Source organism: Mycteria americana, chromosome 5, assembly GCF_035582795.1.
Source record: "Mycteria americana isolate JAX WOST 10 ecotype Jacksonville Zoo and Gardens chromosome 5, USCA_MyAme_1.0, whole genome shotgun sequence".
NCBI lineage: Eukaryota > Metazoa > Chordata > Aves > Ciconiiformes > Ciconiidae > Mycteria > Mycteria americana.
In genome coordinates, this window is record NC_134369.1 from 10,046,206 (window position 1) to 10,065,952 (window position 19,747).

General features: G+C 39.4%; 1 protein-coding gene across 1 annotated transcript in view; it reads left to right on the plus strand.

The window, feature by feature from the left end:
* Positions 1–16,860: 16,860 nt before the first annotated feature.
* The window catches only part of SPON1 (spondin 1), a 207,325-nt gene continuing 204,438 nt past the window's right edge, over positions 16,861–19,747 (plus strand). Inside the window, exon 1 of the mRNA XM_075502086.1 lies at positions 16,861–17,294. Coding sequence (XP_075358201.1) covers positions 17,072–17,294 — 223 coding nt within the window. The 5' untranslated portion in view covers positions 16,861–17,071. The remainder of the gene's footprint in view (positions 17,295–19,747) is intronic.

The window sequence follows — 19,747 nt, forward strand, 5'->3', positions numbered from 1 at the left end:
GTCTAATTTTCTTACAGAAAAGCATTTCTAACTGACCCATTTTGTCTCCAGCTGTCCCCCATGATACAAGATACCTAGCTTTACAAAATACCTCATGAATGATGTCTTTGAAAGATTTTTTTGAAATGATCCACAATCATTTTTCAAAAATGTCATCCCTCATCAAATATTATTCAGATTTTCCCTGTGCACAATATATTTCTGCTTCAATAACGTGTCGTCTTTTTAAAGACAGCTTTCCTGTTACAGTGGGAGAATACGTAAGATGCAGGAGTGTCGTCGTACTTTCAATTAGGGTAGAACAGACCCAATCAAACAAATCACAGGGTCCTTTTATCAATCTTTTCACTTCCCAGTATGTATGAAGAAGCTCAAACGAAGGTATTGAATTTGCACAGTAGGCATGGCTCTGACCTTCCATCTGAAATTTGAGGAAAGTAGAACTGAGTGACTGGAAAGCTAAGTCAGGAAGCATTTTGGCTCCCAAAAGGCTCTCCCATAGGATAGCCTTTTGCAGGATGTATGTTAGTTTTGCTTCGGAGGTTTTTCCAACTCTGGATCTTTGTACTTTACTGGGGATTAGTTATGGATAGACTCCATATATAGTGACGCTTGTCCTTCGATGAAATGTCCAGGTACTAAAAAAATAAAAATAATCTTGAAGTAAGAAGATAGCTTATTTCATTAGAGGATTATTCTTCTCTCAATTTCAATGAGATCAGGCTATGGCCTTTTTAAAACATATGCTGTTTCCATAGTTGCAAGTTTAAATCACATTTGATGCCATTACCTTCATGTACACATCTACAAAAATAACTTGCTATTTTTTTAGGCGGTTTCAAATTTCAAATAATCTCTGAGGACAAGCTAAAAAATATTTTCATTTCCAAATGCTGTATAATTTTGAAAATCTCTTGCCTGTCTGTCTAGAACTTATATTCTTAAACCAGACTGTACGTATTTTTTCTTTATCAAACAGTAAAAGGCAATAATATAGCACTAAGCTGGTTGGGATTTAGTTAGTGACAAACCAACAGAGGTACTTCTGTCCATGTCATTACATACCTTAACACTTTTTAAAAAATCTGATGAAAGTTTTATGGCCTATGCAGTGCATTCTTTGCTATAAAGTTTCATAGGATTGTTCCAGTGATTAAATTGCAATCATAAAGAGCACATTTGTCAATAGTTGTATTGTGACAAACTTTTCATAAATGGGGTCCACTGTGGAACTAAGTGAGTAGTAACATGCTATATTTCACCAAGTGAAAGAACGTAAAGACTTCCTTATTACAAAATACTAAAACTTCACTTTACAGCTTCTAGATTAAAGTCTCAAGTCATTAATAGCGTACGTAAGAAGCAGAGGATAATTATGAGTTCCTAACGATGGATCTAACAAATTTAAGTGGACATGAAAACAGGAATAGGGATGCGTTTGTTACCTCTACGTACTGTTAAAAGATAATGAATTAAACTCTGCAGTGTGAAAATTACTTTTTTCACACATTTTACTAATAAAACTGCTTAACTGTAGATGTACTTACTCCCTATAATAATATCATAGTTTGTTGAACCTTTAAGTTAAAAAAGCAAGTTCAGGATTTTCAAGGCCTTCACTCAAATAATTTGGGTATGTGTTATTTTATGAAGTTTATTTTAGTACAAATTTACTTGACTTGTAAGTTTGGATCAGATTCCTAACAATTATAAAGACTTTGAAGTGCAGTCTCTACAATAACTACTTTAGCCCCATTTCCATTAAGTTTGTTCTGACTAAAATTCTAAAATAAGCGAATTAATCAGAACCTCTGTTATTTCTAGCCTTACTGCACTCATTCAACATTCAGGTGGATCTGTTTCTTGCGGGGGGAAGTCTGTTCTATACTGAAATTTTTAAAAATACTGCAATGCACTAATAATGTCATACCACTTTTTAATGAAAAAAATGGTCTGTTGTTCTGCAGGTCTCCATTAAAGTGAATGAGGTATAAATTAATAATTAATGTTTTCCACTGTCAGTGCTTTTCAAAAGTTACTCCACAGTACTTTTACACAGAACACTTTCCTCATAATTACCAAGTAAATTTTTCAAGAAATAGTGGTGTTCTGGTTTTGATCAACAGTGGTCCAAGAATAATTTATTTAATTATTTAATTAAAATGCTTCTGACCTATTCAAATTGCTTTTAAAGTGAAAGTGATAACATTGAATGAAAGATAAGTTGTAGGTGAGGCTGGGTTTAAAACTGAATAGCATTTGAGACTCATGTACAGGAAAACACTGGGGTTTTTTCACAGTCTGATAGGAATTTATATGGAGGCATGTATGTCTGTGTGCATATATGCACACCTATTTTCATATTATTTTCTGTAATTTATAAATAAAATATATAGAATGCAATTACAATAGACCATGTTTATGTAAACAGTAGGTACTCTATTAGAATGATAAGACATGATCAATGTTTGGATATTTTTTCATGCATAATACAATTTCCATACCGTACAAGTTTTTCATAACTGGAATTGGATATGTGTCCATTTTTAAAAAAACTGTGTCGGATCAACTGAAATAAAAGTATTTTGGACTGCTGAGCATGTTCTGATAAGCTCAGTTCTGCAATTTAATTACCTCATATCCTTACATGTGGGAGTAAGGAACTACTATTTTCTCATAAACCCCTTCATCATAACCTTCTGTTGGAATTCTTTTACTGTAGGAAACCCTTGACTTAAGAAAAAGGGGGGAGGGGGGAAAGGTATTTTCATTTGTTCATAAGGGAGACTACAATGCTTATGAGGTGTATCCATTGACATTCAATAAAAGACTAGAAAAGACTGTAAATTGAAACAGAATATTCTGAAAAATAAGCAGCAAATGAAGCAAAACTCCTTTCAGGCAGTTGTAGAGAGCAATATGGTCTCCCCTCAGCCTCCTTTTCTCCAGGCTAAACAACCCCAGTTCCCTCAGCCGCTCCTCATCAGACTTGTGCTCCAGACCCTTCACCAGCTTCGTTGCCCTTCTCTGGACACGCTCCAGCACCTCAATGTCTCTCTTGTAGTGAGGGACCCAAAACTGAACACAGTATTCGAGGTGCGGCCTCACCAGTGCCGAGTACAGGGGCACGATCACTGCCCTAGTCCTGCTGGCCACACTATTCCTGATACAAGCCAGGATGCCATTGGCTTTCTTGGCCACCTGGGCACACTGCTGGCTCATATTCAGGTGGCTGTTGACCAGCAATCCCAGGTCCTTCTCTGCCAGGCAGCTTTCCAGCCACTCTTCCCCAAGCCTGCAGTGCTGCATGGGGTTGTTGTGGCCCAAGTGCAGGACCCAACACTTGGCCTTGTTGAACCCCATACAACTGGCCCCAGCCCATCAATCCAGCCTGTCCAGGTCCCTCTGCAGAGCCTTCCTACCCTCCAGCAGATCAACACTCCCGCACAACTTGGTGTCATCTGCAAACTTACTGAGGGTGCTCTCGATCCCTTCGTCCAGATCACTGATAAAGATATTAAACAGAACTGGCCTCAACACAGAGCCCTGGGGGACACCGCTTGTGACCGGCTGCCAACTGGAGTAAACTCCATTCACCACCACAAAATACTTTATATTCAGGATGCGAATATTCCCCTTGGACAAAGAGAAGGTGATTCCTGATGTATCAGTCTTAATTACCTCATTGAGCATAGTCAGTTGCAAATGTTTTATTGGTCATAGTCTTATGAGTGTTCTTTAGGAAGGCCATGTTAATGCACAGTAGAGCCAATATAGGGTAGAAACTCAGAGCCTCATGTTATACTTCCAGGCTTGGTATAGGAATATAGTATATTAGTAGAGTTAAATGCCTCAAAATAAATTTTGAAATAAGATGACAGGAAGCAAATAAATACCCTTTAATCAAATGTGAAAATAATCATAGGAGTAGAGAAAAGAACCCAGGCTTCCCTGGTCTCAGCTAGGCTTATTGACCCCAGGATTTAGAGTTATTTCTTTTCTTACTCATTGAACGTTTTTTCCTACACCATAGGACAACAAGCAGGACGGTGAGGGAAAGGGTATAGAAGTTGCATCTGTGAGGGCTAGATACAAGAGGGCAGTAATTTTGCTAGCCATCCCAGTGTAAATTGGTCCACTGTTGAGGCCTAAATTCCTTCTCTCTCAGTCAGTGTTTATTCTGTTGCAGTTTGGGTTATTCAGCTATTTTATGACACTCTTCTATAGCAGTTCAAGAAATCTGATTCATCTCCACGTGCTTCTTACATGTTCAGCTTTCACACTATGCAGTACACTGTAAATTTAACTTTTTGGACTCAAAGGACTTTGGAAGATGTAAGTGAAATTTTTGTAAGAACTTTCTTTTTAGTGTACTTTATCTACTTGCTGAATATATTAAACTCTTTAATACAAACTTACTAATTTTGGCCACTGATGTTTAGACATGGGCAACTTTGATTTTTATTGATTGTGGGTTTTTCCTTTCTTTCTGGTCATCATAGTTCCCCCATTCTTGAAGGCTTTGTTGAAGGGACTAAACGTGTTCTAAGTGACTAGCTGCAGCAGTGCTAGCTGCAGCTATTACAGTGAGGTCATATGTTTATTTTTACGTTACTGTAAAGTCTGTTACTTCACAAATTCTGTGTATGATCTTCTGTGCTTTCTTTTCTTGTGCTATGGAGACAGAAGATAACCTTGACACAAACATTTATCAGTTTTACAGTCCTTTACTGTGTTGCCATTTATGTATACCATTGCTTTCTGTCCCAGTACAAAATTTTATCAAGTGAAGGTCGTGAGTCAACATTACATTCTTCAAGAATAAGCATTAATTACTTTTACAATAACATTTAAAATGACAAACTTACACTTTTTAGAGATAAGCATAGGAGGGTTTGCAAGCACAGTAGTAGTGAAAAGTAAAACTTGTATTGATACACTTACATGATCCAAATAAATTGGAGAAATGATATGACCTAAGTAGAATGTAAATTTATAAGGATGAATGAGGCATGCAACAGGTGGGAAGAATCAACTGTACAAGTAAGATGGGGAACGACTAGCAAGGCTGCAGTACTGTTGAAGGAGGGTAAGATGGGTACAATGACCATAAATATGAACACAAGACAAATTTAACCATTTCCAAAGTAGCAGACACTTTCCTGCACATAAGGATATGAAACGGTCAGGAATAGTTTTGAAAATGATGATCCTGCTTTGGTATATTTCAAAGACCCTTTCAGGCCTGTTTTCTATGCTTTCCAATGTTTTATTTTAAAAACCTCACAAAGTGATATAAAGTCTTCTTTGTACTACAAATGCACTTTCATAAAGTACCCGTTGCATGACTGCAACAGGTCAGTAAACGAAACTGACTTCTGCTCCTTCTTACCCATATGCCTTGCCTGTTGTGCTGTAACGATTTCAGATGGCATGTTCATCTTAAACTAAAGCTTCTCAAATTTATATTGTTTGTCTCTGTGTTATGAATTAAATTGATGAAAAATTTTTTGTCAGGCAGAAATGTGCTCCAGGTCAGATCGACAGGAACTGCAGAGTACTCTCGTTTTAAAGTTTCTCTCAAAATATTGGAGAATGTTTTTGGCTTCTGATGTTTGTCTAAGTGATGTAATAGAATTTTTTGAGCTGTTTGGGACTAAAAGCATCGATTGCCTTTTACCTAAAATTAGAGGGGACTGAACTTAATGATCAAGTAATTCTTTCTAGTTATATGTCCTTCTCCCGGCACAGCTCATCAAGTTTATGGCTTTGCATTATTCACAGTCTGTGGCATTAATTATTTTTTGTCAAAGAAATGAAGACTGATTTCCTCAAGTATTCCTGAAGTTCTTGAGTGCATAGCTAATTTAAAAGCTTAATCAGTCATGTTTTGAGTTTTCTTGTGGGGACTGGAACTTTTCCAAGGGTACGCTACTGCCTCCAGGTACCTTTGTGTTCCTGTGCTTTTTCCAGCTTACACATTGCAGTCAAGGCTTCATCTCATGCTTTCTCTATTTTGGATTTATGAAAATCTTCACAAAACTCCTTTCTATACTGTTAGTCTTTTGAGATCACTATGGCCTATATAGCACATCTTTTACTCGCTTTTACTTGCACATTTTTTACATTTTTACTTGCAGCACCTGGAACTATCCTCTCTGGGGTTCTTTCTCCAAGTGTGATGTCTTTCTCTGTTTAATCTCATGCTCATATTCTTTATAACATGCATCTTCATGATAGCCATTTGTTGGTTCCTTTCTTATTTTTTTTAATTATTATTTATTTATACAACTTTCAACTTTTCTAGTGCTCTAAAAATATCTTAAAAGACAATAATGATCCCAGTTGCATTTGGGAATATTGAGAACACAACAGGTGTGAATTCTGGCTAGTTCAAATCCCAAAGGCAGCTGGGCTGAAGAAGCATCTCATTTCAAACTCTAGCTGTGCTCAGGCCTAGGTGCAGAATCCATGATCTTTGCGAGGATCTGTTTAGCCTTGACAAGACTGATGCGATATCTGGGCCTGTCTTGGGACTTAGAGTGCCTATACCAGAGGCTTTAAAAAGCCCGGCATCTAGGAAGGCAGTTGTGACTGTTGAAATCTAAGCTTCCCAGAAGTCCTGTTTTGGACAAGTAAGATTTTCACTGAATCTAGACTGTTATGAACATGCCCGTATTACTGATTTAATTATGATTACAAGAAATTCCCAGTCTATTAGAGTCATGTTTAGGAATCAAAGAAAAAAATTTAAAAGTATAATTTGGCTCAAATTTTATAGTCATATTTTATAGTGCCATAATAGTATTTCTATAAAAGCTGTTCTTAAGAGTGTGTTAACAAAAAAAATACTTAGTTTTGGACATAGTTCCTACAGCAGCTAAAGTAGCATAGCAGGGTCAATTAGCTATGTGTGTGTGTATATTTATTTATTTTAGGAAAAGAGGAAGCTTTAGAGTCACTGACAAGTTAATATTTGCGTTTCTATTATGTACCAAGTAGCAGTACCTCTAACTGATAGTGGCGGAATTACATGACAGCCCCATTAAAACAAACAAACAAACAAAAAACCCAAACAAAAAACCCCCAAAACCCCCCAAAAACAACAAACCAAAACACAACCCTGTACAGTATTGTCTTGCTGTCACACTAAAATATTGGGGTACATTTCTTTCATGCATTCTTACAAATGCTCTATTATATACAGTTATTCTGGACTGAAAGAAATATATTCATGTTAGTAGGGTGAAAGATAGTTTAACTCTATGTGTTATGGGGATACAAGCAATATAAGTTGAAAAAATAATTAATTTCTCAAAGTTTGTCCCCAAAGAAACAAATTCAAAAGCACGAATGCTGTCTACAGTGTCAGTTTTTTGTATTATGATTGATATATATGTACCTATGGATATAACTAAATTTCTTTTTTTACATTGTTCTGTTAGCACAAGAGTAACTAGCATGGTACTTCATCAGTTGTCTAAGAATGAACGGATGCAAATAATTACCATAATTATCTAAAGTCCAGTAACTTAATTTATTCACTTTTTCTGTACCTTGATACAGCTTGAACTGTGATATATATCAGAAAAGATGATTTAATCAGCTAAAAAAGCCACGAGTACTGCCTGCCTTTTGTTGTAGTTGTCAAGAATTTTGGTGCTTTTCCTGTGTGACTGTGGGAATGCTACACATAAACTAAAGGCCTTTGTTAACTTGCAGTCAATTTTGCAAGTAATTTTTAGCAATACTGAATAATGCAGGTTTTACAAAGAAGTATATTTTACTAACAACAGAAAGTTTTTGTTGTGTACATAGGAAAAAAGTGGTATTGGTATAAAACCACTATTTTGGGGCACTTGTGACCTACACTTGATTTTCATATTTGGCAGTGCAACGTAATGATGAAAAAAATCATAATGATTTAAGGGAATTTATTACATGATATTTTGCTTTGAACAGGAGAAGGCAGGACACTTGGAAGTTCAAGAAATCCATTCCACGTTGCTGTTCCTGTGATTTAATTAAAAAAAAAAAAAAGGACCAATAAACAGACATATATTTCATAAATGTATTGGATTCTAGGCTTTTTGAGGGTGGGGTTAGAGTAGTGTACATACTTCAGTGTCTGGAATTTCTCTTCATAATTCTTCTGATTCATCTAGAAATATTCCAAATGAATCTCTGTCAGTTTACAGAACTGAAGTCTGGAGGCTGTTAGACTTCATTGTCTGCTCAGGCAAAAGATGTGACCTGTGAAACTGATACTAAAAAAAAAACAAAACCAAAAAAAAAAAAACCAAAAAAAAACCCCCAAACCTAATTTGTTGGCAAATTGCCAGCCATCATTGTGCTTGTAGTTACTGATGGATTGCATCTCAAAGAAAGTGACATTCTCTCCCAGTAAGTACACCAGGTGAACCTCTTTGGAGAGATCTATAAAGGACAAGACACCCAGCTGCCATTTCCAAACATTTCCTAGAAAACAGTCCCTCTGTCTCTAATATCTCTGTTCTTATCATCAAGGTAAACTTGCAAAATACTTTCCAAAGTTGAGCCTGCAAACTCAGTGTAGCACAATATGGGACACCAAAACCCAGGAGCTCAGTAGAGACAATGGTTTATGGCACACTCCAGTATTCCTCTCCCACACTAACTTCTGTTTATTCTGTAGGCTATAAAATAACTCTCTTTTTCACCTACTTATCACCCTCCTCCTATCTTTCTGACACCTCCCTCCTTCCCTCCCTTTAACATTCTCTTGACTTCATAGGTACCAATTACCTTTCTTCACAGAGATAGTCTAATGAGTGTGTAGCTAACTAAACTGAGAAATTGTTGTGAACGTGCATTTAGCTTTGTAAAATAGCTCTTTTTCAGACCTGCAGAAGGGCTGGTGTGTTTGAAAGCTTGTCCATTTTTTTCAGCTATACCAGCTGGTCTGGGAAAAGATATTTCCTCCTCCCACAAACCCTGTTTTGCATTACCAGCTTGCAATTTTAACCTTGTATGCTGATGACAATTAAAATAAGAAGACATGTCTGCAGAACTTGCAATTAAGTACATTGTTAGCATAGTACCTTTGCCTAGTTGATCTTCCATCTGTTTGCCAAGCAAGAAATATCAACTTTTAACAGGTGATTTTTTTCCATGTGTATGAATATACATACTTGAAAGTTTTTCATATAGGTATTTTTTACTCGTTTGCTGTCAGAGAGTTTAGATTCCTTTCTAAACTGCAGCCACAAAACTTCCTTTGATATGAAAAAGAAATGAGTCTGTAAATCTTTGAAAGATTTCCCAAAGCTCCTTTAATATTTGAACTGGAAATCTGAGATTTAAGGAACTTGTTGGAGAACTATTGGGGCTTTTTTTCTGGTATCCTCAACTACAGAATCTCTCTGCAGAGAGATTCTGTGGATAGGGACTATCTGTTCTTGATCTGTGCTCCTAGTGACCCACATGAATATCTAGCAATACTTGACATAACTGTGAATTGCACAAATACACTGAAAGAAAACTTTCTAAAAATCTTTCAGTGCCCAAAAACTGCTTTGAAACCATGTTCTAATACTTCTAGAGCTTTAACCATTGCATGCAGTAATAATACACAGGTATTAGCTATTCTTAGGTTATGGTTTTATCTATAGGTCTCAGTGCTTTACAAAGATATTCTGCTATCCTATCTGATAGGGAACTGAGCTATAGAGAGACATGGTGAGCTCAGATTCAGCCCAGCTGTTCAGTGGCAGAATGAATTCTGAAATGCAAGTCTCTTCTTAGTCCTGCACTCTCAGCTTGGCCATGTTCTCTCTTCAGTAGTATGTTGCTGATGTCAGATGAACACCCCCCCCAAATCCACTGTACTTCCAAATATTTAATTTGCATTGGGTTGAAGATATAAGTAGCTGATTTAGTTTCCCAGGGACAACGGATCTTGTAATGGGAAGTGTCAACAATCTGTAAACTACAGAAGTGCTGCAGTTGACAGTCTGAGATTCAAATAAACCTGCCATTTAATGATAGATTAAAAAAAAATGCATCAGTCCCACATGTTACAGTAAATATTTTCTTTAAAAGGAAGAAGGGCTACTGAATTCAACAGGAGAACATGGACAAAATAAACTCATAACATGTAGCAGGAGGTTGTTGTAAAAAGCTTGCTTTGGGAGATGATTTTATTTTGCAAACATCAGCGTGCTTGAATTACAGTCCCAGTTTGCAACTGTGTCAGTGAGTTCACTGATGGCATCACCTTACATTTATGTTTTCTTCTGTCTTGATTTCATGGTCAGTGCCAGAAATCCCAAAGAACTTTTCATCCTCCCCCTGTCTGTTTGGTTGGAGTTTGTTGATGTTGTTTTGGGTGGGGTTTTTTTTGTCTTTGAATATGATGTAATTCTTGGTTTTGGGTCTTTTGTGTTGATAGCATGTGTCACTTCACAAGGAGCGTTTTCTTTCCAGATTTAAGATTTAATTGCTACTGTAATCTGAGCAAGTATTTATGTAATTAAGTCCTATTCTTATCAGAGTTGATTGAAGCTTTAATTACTTACTATATCGCTATAAAAATGCTTTTTAAAAAAAAGAGGATGCATTGATTGAATAAATATTGAGCGTATATAGAGCTTGGTGAATGTTTTTATAAATTATTTTTCCAGATATAAACCAATCATTTTCTTTGACTGCATAAGTTGTCTTTTATGTTCTTCCTGGAAAAACATCCAGCCTGGGAATTGGTAAAAAAAGGAGTTCTTCTGCATGTAAAATCGAATTTATATTAACGTTTGCCCTGAATTTTTATCCTGGCCATTCTTGAAAGCTCCTTGCAACTTTCAGAGGTCAGCTACTGAAAAAACAGGAGCTTTATCATGTATCACATGTCTTAGAGGAATAAAAATGCAGGGTGAGCAAGTCAAAGCAATAGCCAATCTACAGGTGTGGAGCAATTCAAGAACTAAGATATGGTGATAAGAAAACGTTGAATAGCTAACTCTAAATAGCAAAGATGCTGAAAAGCTGAATTCAGTTTGATTATTGTTCATTAGTATTTTACCCAGATTTGATCAAGTTAGAGGCATTGAGGTCAAGGCTGATGCAAGAGAACCAGCAAACATGTAAAATCAGTGAGAGGTGATTGAATAAATTACCAAGATGCTGAATTTTTGGTTGGGATTAAGGTTTTAAATTAACACAAACCCTTGCAGGCTAATTGTTGTGTGGTTTTGTTTGGAAGGAGCATAGATGAATTTACTTAGCATGTGGGGGGGGTTTCTGGCATTTTGGTTTTGTGTGTGGTTTTGGTTTTGTTTTGGTTTTTTTGTTTGTTGGTTTTTTTTTTTTTTTTAAAGAGATGAACTTTTACTCTGTGGTAGAAGGTCCTGGCCAAGGTGACCATGGACACAGTGGTGGTGGGACCATGGCAAGGCAGCAGTGGTGGACACCTGGGTGAGATGCAGCAGGCGGGGCTGGCACAAGCACTAGAGGGGAGCACCAGGGAACATGTCCCCTCCTCCCCCGCCATGGAAATTGGGAAGTTCCTAAAGGCAGGGTCTGGTGAGGGAGACAGTCGGGTGTAACTGGAGAAGATGCGACCTAGAAATTGCTGGTGCTCCAGGTTTGTGACAATGAAGTTCCTTAGGGGTAAATGAAGCCTCATGCTAGGCTTGGAGAAACTGGTTCTGTTTAATCTACTCTTGGGAGTTTTCAGGGATTCCCAAGATAGCTCTTGAGTCGTTGTGTGGGATAAAGGGAAAGATTTTTTTAAGACCATATTTACTCTCCAGTATTGGAAGGAATCCTGAGTTTAAATATTCCAAGCAATCTGGGTCTTTCCTTAGCCAACCTCCTCCCCAAAGTAGACTAAGTGTGGAAGATTAGTTTCTGTCAACATTTGATCTTGAAAGATCTGTTCAAGAGCAGCTTTAATTTAAATCCCATTCTGCCTGTGTTACCCAGGGTGCTGGCAAGATTTTCTAGATGTTTTGCAGCCTCTGTGCTGTTTCAAACACATCTTGTCCCACGGTTTTCCAGCTTCACTCAGTTTTTGCCCCAATTAAGCCCAAAAGGAACCTTAACAGAGTTTCTCTCTCTCCCTCTGTTTCTCTCAGCATTGCATTGTTTCTCCGGTAATATGTATAATGCTATTCTCATTATGTCAGGAACCAAATATTTCTATAAAATGTATTAGAAATGAAAACTCTCTGTATTGTCAGTGTAAAAATATACTGAAGACATGCATGACTAAACAGGCAAATGTAATTGAGCTACTGGGAAGTTTAATATTGGAGATGCATTGTATTGACTGACAGTAGTATAAATGGTGAACAGACCTCTGCAAACATTTACTGTCATTACACTTCTCGACTTCCTTTCTCTTAGGAATACAAGAACAGTGCTATAGAGCCATAAGACACCATCTTAAGTGTCTCCCAAGCCCTTTCCTCTGTCTAATAGGGCAATAGATATCTCCAGATCTTTTTCTAAAAGGGCTTCAAGACAGCATGGAGCAATCGGTATTAGAAAAGCCCTATTCTTACTGTAGATAGAGGGGAATTTTAGTAGCAACGGGATTATTATTCCATCTAAATCAATAGAGGAAGCTTCTATCTCGTTTAAGAAAAACTGACTATGACTGCTGGGGGGGTGGGAAAGGAGACAGATGCAAATTAGACTAACAGCTAGATCTATAGTAAGACATAAAGGTCTAAAAATGGGATAGGCATCTTTGAAAGTGCAACCCTCAAATTCCCTGCTTACCCTCCCAGTCACCAAAGGTTTTATTGCAGATTTTTTTGCAGTGTTATTGCCAGTCATCCAGTGCACTCTTCCTTTGCCTGAACGGCGGTATCCTCTGTCTTGGCAGTGATAAGCAACTAAACATTTACCTCATGAGGACAAGATCTTTTGAGGACTTTCCTCAACCTACGTCTCTTAATTTGGTAGTGGTATTCAGAATGCACTTACTGCAAACTTCTAATGTTGGGTGATCACCTGAACACTGAATAGCTATTGATCCCAATACAATTAATGTCTTCTGAGGAAGAAAACGCACCCTCGATCTCAGTCTCCAGAAAATGCATCCTAATTGATAGAGCACCCTCACTTTCCCTTCTCTCTGGCTATTCATTTGAGCTTCGGCTCAACTTTAGGAGTCTAACATTTCCATGAGGGACTGAGGGTGCTTCCAGAAGACTTAAAGGTTCATGGTTAGAAGCTTCCTGAGAAGTGAGGGATGAGGATTTGAACACTTGCAAATCAAGCAAGGAATTGAAACCCACATCTCTTTGACATCCTAAATGAATACTTTAATCACCAGCTCTTGTGTAAAGGAGTAGGCATCATTCTTGCCAGTCATCTTTTGAAAGAGATGTATCCTCTGTTATTATTACTATATTTATTTATATAATACATTAAAGCTGGGCTTAAGCTTCCAGCTCCTGGGTTTGGGAAGGTGAGTCCTACAGCCCAGTAAAGTTATCAAGCACCTGATGGCCATGAGATTTAGGGCACCTATCACCTTGATGTTTCTTATTGGCTAGTTTTGTTGGCCTCTGCTCTGTGAACTGACTCTTCTAAGGGGTCTGATAATCTTATAATCAGCTTAGACATTTACCTGAAGAACTGGTTTATTTTGAGGGCTAGGGGCCTTAAAATCAGGTGTTGCATAGCCAAGCATTGCATTGCACATGTCACCTTGTAGATAATTCCCAAGACTTCAAATAGCTATTTGAAATCACAGAAGCAGAAGGAAAGAAAAATTTTAAAACGCCACCTACAATATCTTCCAGTCAATGCAGGGATATTCTGCAGTAGTAAGTGTAGTAGTAGTCTAAAATACCATTTGAAAATAAGCTCCTTATTGGAAAAGCAAAAAGTAAGAAAGACTGCAGATCTTGTGAGATCCTTTTGTTCATTAGGAAAGCCCGCTTTGTGGGGGTGAGGGGGGAGGGTAGAGAGTTTCTTCCAACCATTACAGCTCCATCAAATGCAGTATTACCCCAGAAATGATTGTTATGCCTAATAGTCATGGACAGCAACTTTATTCATCCCAGAAAGTACACAAAGAAAAGCAGCACTGCAGTCTCTAAGATACGAAGCTTTCTCTGTTAAATTTGCCATGGATGGTTGGATTCATCAGTTTGCATGCGTCTTTGACTGATACATCATGCTGGATGCTTTAGGCAAATACACACTAATTAGTAGAACAAATAGAAAACCCTGAGGATGCCCGTGCTTAATGACATTGCCCATATTCTAAACCATCTCTACGACAAATTACTCATTTCATGGCTGTAGGCAGTGCAAGTTAATTTATCTGTATCAGTTGCTAAGTTGAAGCATTCACTTTTAACAAGACACATTGTATTATACCTTTTTAGGAAACTTTCCAACACTTTAGCTTTTAAACAAAAAAGAAACTAGGAGTAACAGGCCAGGCCAACTCAGGGATAAAAAAGTAAGAGATATAGAATCTATTGTAAGTTTAAAGAGTCAATAAATGCTGATGAATTAGTTAACTTTTCATTAGTTTGGTACCATATAAAAACCAAAAAATTGTGAAAGGACTTGAAATGAAATCCTCGGAGAAGTGTTGAGTTAGAACCCAGAACTCTGGCTCAGAACAAAGGCGGATTGTGCAGAAGCGGGTGTGGTTCCTGCCGTGAATGCTTCAGTCAGGTAATTGCTTTTCAATCAATCTCAGCAAAAGAAATGAGAAGTCAAGTATGGAGAATGAAGCAAATTCACAGGCATATTCTACCAGTATGGTATAGTTGTCTTGTCATTTTCACTTGCATATTGGTTTGCTTATCTTCACTGATACGTTTGACTAAAGAACCTGGAGAAAGTGGACCTCGTACTCATAAAATGAATGAGCTGAACGTAGTGGTCAAACGATACCCAAGAGTTTATGACATGGTTGAACTGTAGTCACTTAATTACCTAAATGAACATGGGTCTTTGGAAGCATGCAACTAAATATCCTGCATAACCAAGCCAACTCAAAGCTTCAGTAGCAAAAGCAGACTGAATATTGTTGCCCTAAACACAATGGGTCAAGTTGCCCTTGTACTGGCAAGTTGCATGGGAGGGAAACAGTGAAGGGAGAGGACTGAGCGGTGGCAGGTGACCTGGCAGATTACACTGGAAAGTCAGGATTTCTTTCTGCATCATTCAGCAGGATGAGAGGAACAGAAAAAGCAACTTGTGCTTTTATCATCTCATAGTCAAACCCTTCTCTCAGCTGTGGAAGTCTCTATAGTCAGCCTGCCTCTCCAAGTAGTCTGGCAGAAGCAACGTAGATGGTATTGTGGCCACTTTTGCAGGTACCTAAGCAGGCGTGTGCCTGAGACTTGGATGCTACCATTCAGCACAGTTACAAAAGCTTTGACTGCCACCTCTTCAGAAGCATGTGGATGGACATTGTCAATAACTCCATATTTGCAATAAAAGCTAAAATCTCATCCATCTGTTAACATTAACTGTCTTTACTGAACATGTATGTTGAGGCTGTGCTGGCTTACATTCTTTATAAACATATAATGTAAAGACTAAAATATAGACAAGCTTACAGTAGCAAAGCTCTTGCAAGTAACCTTCCAGAAAGTAAAATATTCAGCATCCTCACAGAGACCTTGGTGAAGAAACACCTTTATTTGGCACACAACACTAGGTTGTTGCTAAACAATGTCCAAAGGTCAGTTCAGAACCTAAAAATTTACAAATCTGATACTAGCAAATGTCTTAGTAGGTACCAGGAGGGTTTCAAGCTGCTTGCTATTTCCCATACTTCCTTGGAAGCTGTGCTTAAATGCAATTGTGTTCATCAATCTGCTACAGTCTTGTCCCAGAGAAAGTGGTTAGAAAGGGTTTTGTGCCCTCTTGTACACCTAGCCTCCTGAAAGTATTCAGGTCCTGATGGAGGATGTACCTTTCTGACTTTCCCCTCCGCTTACAAAGCAGTGGAGAGAGGGAGAGAAGAGCAGCATTTGGGGATCGAAACACTGGAGTTAGGGACCCCAGGGGTCTAGGTTCACTTTTTTTCCCAGTGCTGTAAACTTCTTTTTAGGTAAGTCATTCAGTGTCACTGTGCCTCAGTGTGCCTTGTATAAAGGCAAAAAAAGGAGACCTGCTCTCTCCTCTTTTAATCTGTTTGGATTTTTCCAAGTGTCAGAGCAGACCTCCCGTGTTCACTTAGGTGGACTGTGTTCACGGCTCTCGTGTATGTGGTGCGTGTGCATGTACACTTACAGAGCCTGCAACTCTGATCTGCACGCTTGCAGGTTGATGTAGAAATGAACCTCATGTTTCAGGCACATCCACCTCTCCGCTTCTCTCTCCTCTGTGGTACTCGAGATGCTTACAGCCGAGAAGCTGCAGCCGACGCTCTTTGCTTGTCAAGTGTGCAGAGAGCAAGCGCTCGTCTTGGTCCATCGGCGCTGATTGAGTTGATAATGTTTACCGTGTCTGTCGGTTTGGAGAGAGATGGGGGGTGGTGGGGTGTCGGGAAATTCTTTGAGCCCTGTTATCCCTGCAGTAACTATAGACTTTGGCAGGAACGCGGGTGATTAATTTCAGGTCTGTGGGCTCAGCCCAAGCGGCAGCAGCTCTCCCCGCCGCTGCGCTGGATGTCTAGGAGACAGCAGCGTCCCCCGCGCTCCGCTCCTCCGCCAAACCCTGTGAATTCAGCTCGGCTAAATAAACATTACCGAGCTGCTAATCGCACGCTCTGAAACAAAACAGCACTTCACTTCGGGATCTGGGCAAGACCAGACTTCCCTCCCTCCCTCCCTCCCTCCCTCCCTCTTTCCCCTCCCGTCCCCTCCCCTCCCCTCCCCTCCCTCTCTGCCCCCTCCCTGCTTTTCCCCTCCCTCTCCCCGGCAGCCGCTGAGCCGGTCCCTCCGACCTGGCAGCCTCATGCTGGGGGCCGCTGCCGGCTGGGGCTGACCGCGGCCGCGCTGCCCGCCCTGCCCCTGCTGCCCTGCCCGCCCCCGGGCCCGGCACCCCGCGCCGCCGGGCTCCCAGGCACCGCCGCCGCCCCGACGATAAAAAGTTGTGCGGAGCGCCGAGGATGGGAGCGCATCTGCAGCCGCTAGCCCTGCGGCTTCTGGCGTTGACTTTCCCCTTGGTGGCCAAGGGTTTTTCTGACGAAACCCTGGAGAAAGCCGCGAAATCCGAGGGATATTGCAGTCGGATCCTCCGAGCCCAAGGCACCCGGAGGGAAGGGTACAATGAATTTAGCCTCAGGGTGGAGGGCGATCCAGAATTTTACAAGCCTGGAAACAGTTACCGGGGTAAGTTGGCCATCCTCTACTTCCCATGCTAACGATAATGGTCAGGACAAGTGTCTCTGAAACTGTAACGTGTCTCTGCCTGTCATCTCTGTATCCCTTCTGGCGTGTGTGTGTGACTGTGTGGGTTAAGGCAGGGTAATATACTCCCACGCATTACTTTATTGGGGATGCTTTCATGACAAGTGAGGGGGAGTTGGATTTCACGGTATCACTTTACTCCCAAACATTAACTCACTATTAAGAGGAATTTCCTTTCCTTTATGAATCCTCTCTCCTGGCTCAGCGCTAGCACAAGATCACAAGTTGATGTGGTACAAAACACACGCTCTTCGCCCGTTTACCTACTTTCTATCCCTTTAAATATAACACAGTGAATAGGGGAAGCTTTAACATTCAGCAGGAAGGAGAGGAAACTCGGAGCTAATTGTTCTTGCCCTGAAATATGAATGTTAATATAATGAGTTAGCATATGGGCAAACAGTGATGCAGCACGCTGCCAACTTCCCACATTTTCCACTTATGTTTATCCCACCCCCCTTTTTTTTCTGGGGAAATGAACAGATGGTTCAAACAGGAAAGAGGCAGAGACGGTGCTAATGACCACTGTAAATAAGAGATGAAGGCATTCGTTCTTCGCCGAGCATTTCACATACAATTCTTGAAATTAACTTCCAAAGCACATTTCAGCATATTTTTCTAATTAATAGGCAAAAGCAGGTTTTGGTCACTTTTCCTGCCTCACCATGTAATGCCTTTGGAAGCAAACCTTCTTGGAGTATACTGTTAGCTTGGTATTTTAAAAGCACTTTGAAAAGAATTTGGGCATTTTTAGGTACTAGCGTACTTTATAAGCATCACTTTGGAAAACAGATTTTGAGAGTTTCTTCTAAGCGTTTCTCCTGACCTTCCCTAGATTCAGTGTAAAGAGCAATGTTTTCCCATTGCATGAGCATGGGAATTTTAGTATAGGTAGGGAGAAAAAAGTGTGCACATAGCATAATCATCATGTTCTCTTAAAGGCTGAAAAATACATCTGCAGCAGCAATTAACCTGTTTTGAGCATCAGCCTGTAACTTTGCATGATTTTTGATTAATTTTTTTTTTCTCAAGGATTGATTTATTTTAATGTGGTGTGAGGAAATGCACATTTCCCACAAATTGGTTAACTGTTCCAGCCATTAGGATTAGTACCTTGGGTCTGAAAGATTTCATGTTGCATGTCAGTCTGATATGTCTACTAGGCAGGATAAAGATAAGTGTCAAGTTCTTTGATAGTGACAAATGTGAATGTTCTTAAAAAGTTTTGGAATTTACTTCTGTAAAAGCATTATTGGACATTTTCAGTCATCTACCAAAGAAGTTTCTGTTGCATGGAAATGTAGGGGGAAAGAAACTCCCAGATGAATTAGCAGAACTAATTTTCTGGAGATATTAGGTCTCGGTATTAGGAACTCGATTAATAAAATCACATTAGTATAGTATATTGTAGCTTCTTGGAAGTGAGAAAATTACAGCTAATAATAAAAAGTTAAAACGTAGACCAAAATATGCGCCCAAGTCTTTGGTATTTAAGATTGAAGTATTCAGGTGGCACATAAGCACTTATCTAGATAGTCCTTTAAGGACACTTTCTGAATGGTTGGAAGAACATAAGTAAATGTTACCGTAACATATATGTTATCTATGGCAATAGTTAAAACTAACAGCATTACAGAAAGTTTCAAGAGCTCATTTTCAAAGGAAATTCTGCAGTACAACTGGACCTTTATTACTGTTTTATACAAAGGGTAGAAAATCCAACTAATGATAAAGAAAATGAGGGATTATGGCAGGTCTGTGGGGTTTTTTTTATCTGTAAATTACTAGATGTACAACACTGCAGAAGATTTCCACAACCTCCGTTGTGTTGGAGCCAAATGTGCCTGTTTCCATGGCCCCTGTTTGATTTAATGCAGTCTGGATCCTCGGCACATTCCCTAGCAGGCTCCTGGAATAAACTAGTATTAGTGGGGGGGAATTAACTGTACATACAAATGCCGTACTCCACCAAATTGATGGTGTAGAGGCATCCGTTTATGTTTGTGACTCTCTTGATCATTGGTTGATATGATACCCACAGAAGACCCTCAAGCTGCAATGACTGGAGGAAACATCGCAGCACTCTAGCAGTGTGGGAATCAGAAGACCACAATTCACAGCTGCCATTTGTCTTTGGGAAAATTTTTATGGCTTTCCTGCAGTTACTCACCTTTAGATCAACCAGGATCTATTTGCCCTAAGGGGAAATCCTGGGTGGATCTGTGTGTATGGAAGCCTTGGTTTTCCACCTCTCTGGAGCTGTGTGATAGAGGAAAATGGCCCTGAGCACTGAATAACCTCTTTGAATGGGTATGCACCTCCTCTGGTCTGCAAACACTGGCAGCAGTAAATAGGCACACTTTCTCCTGTTTCAG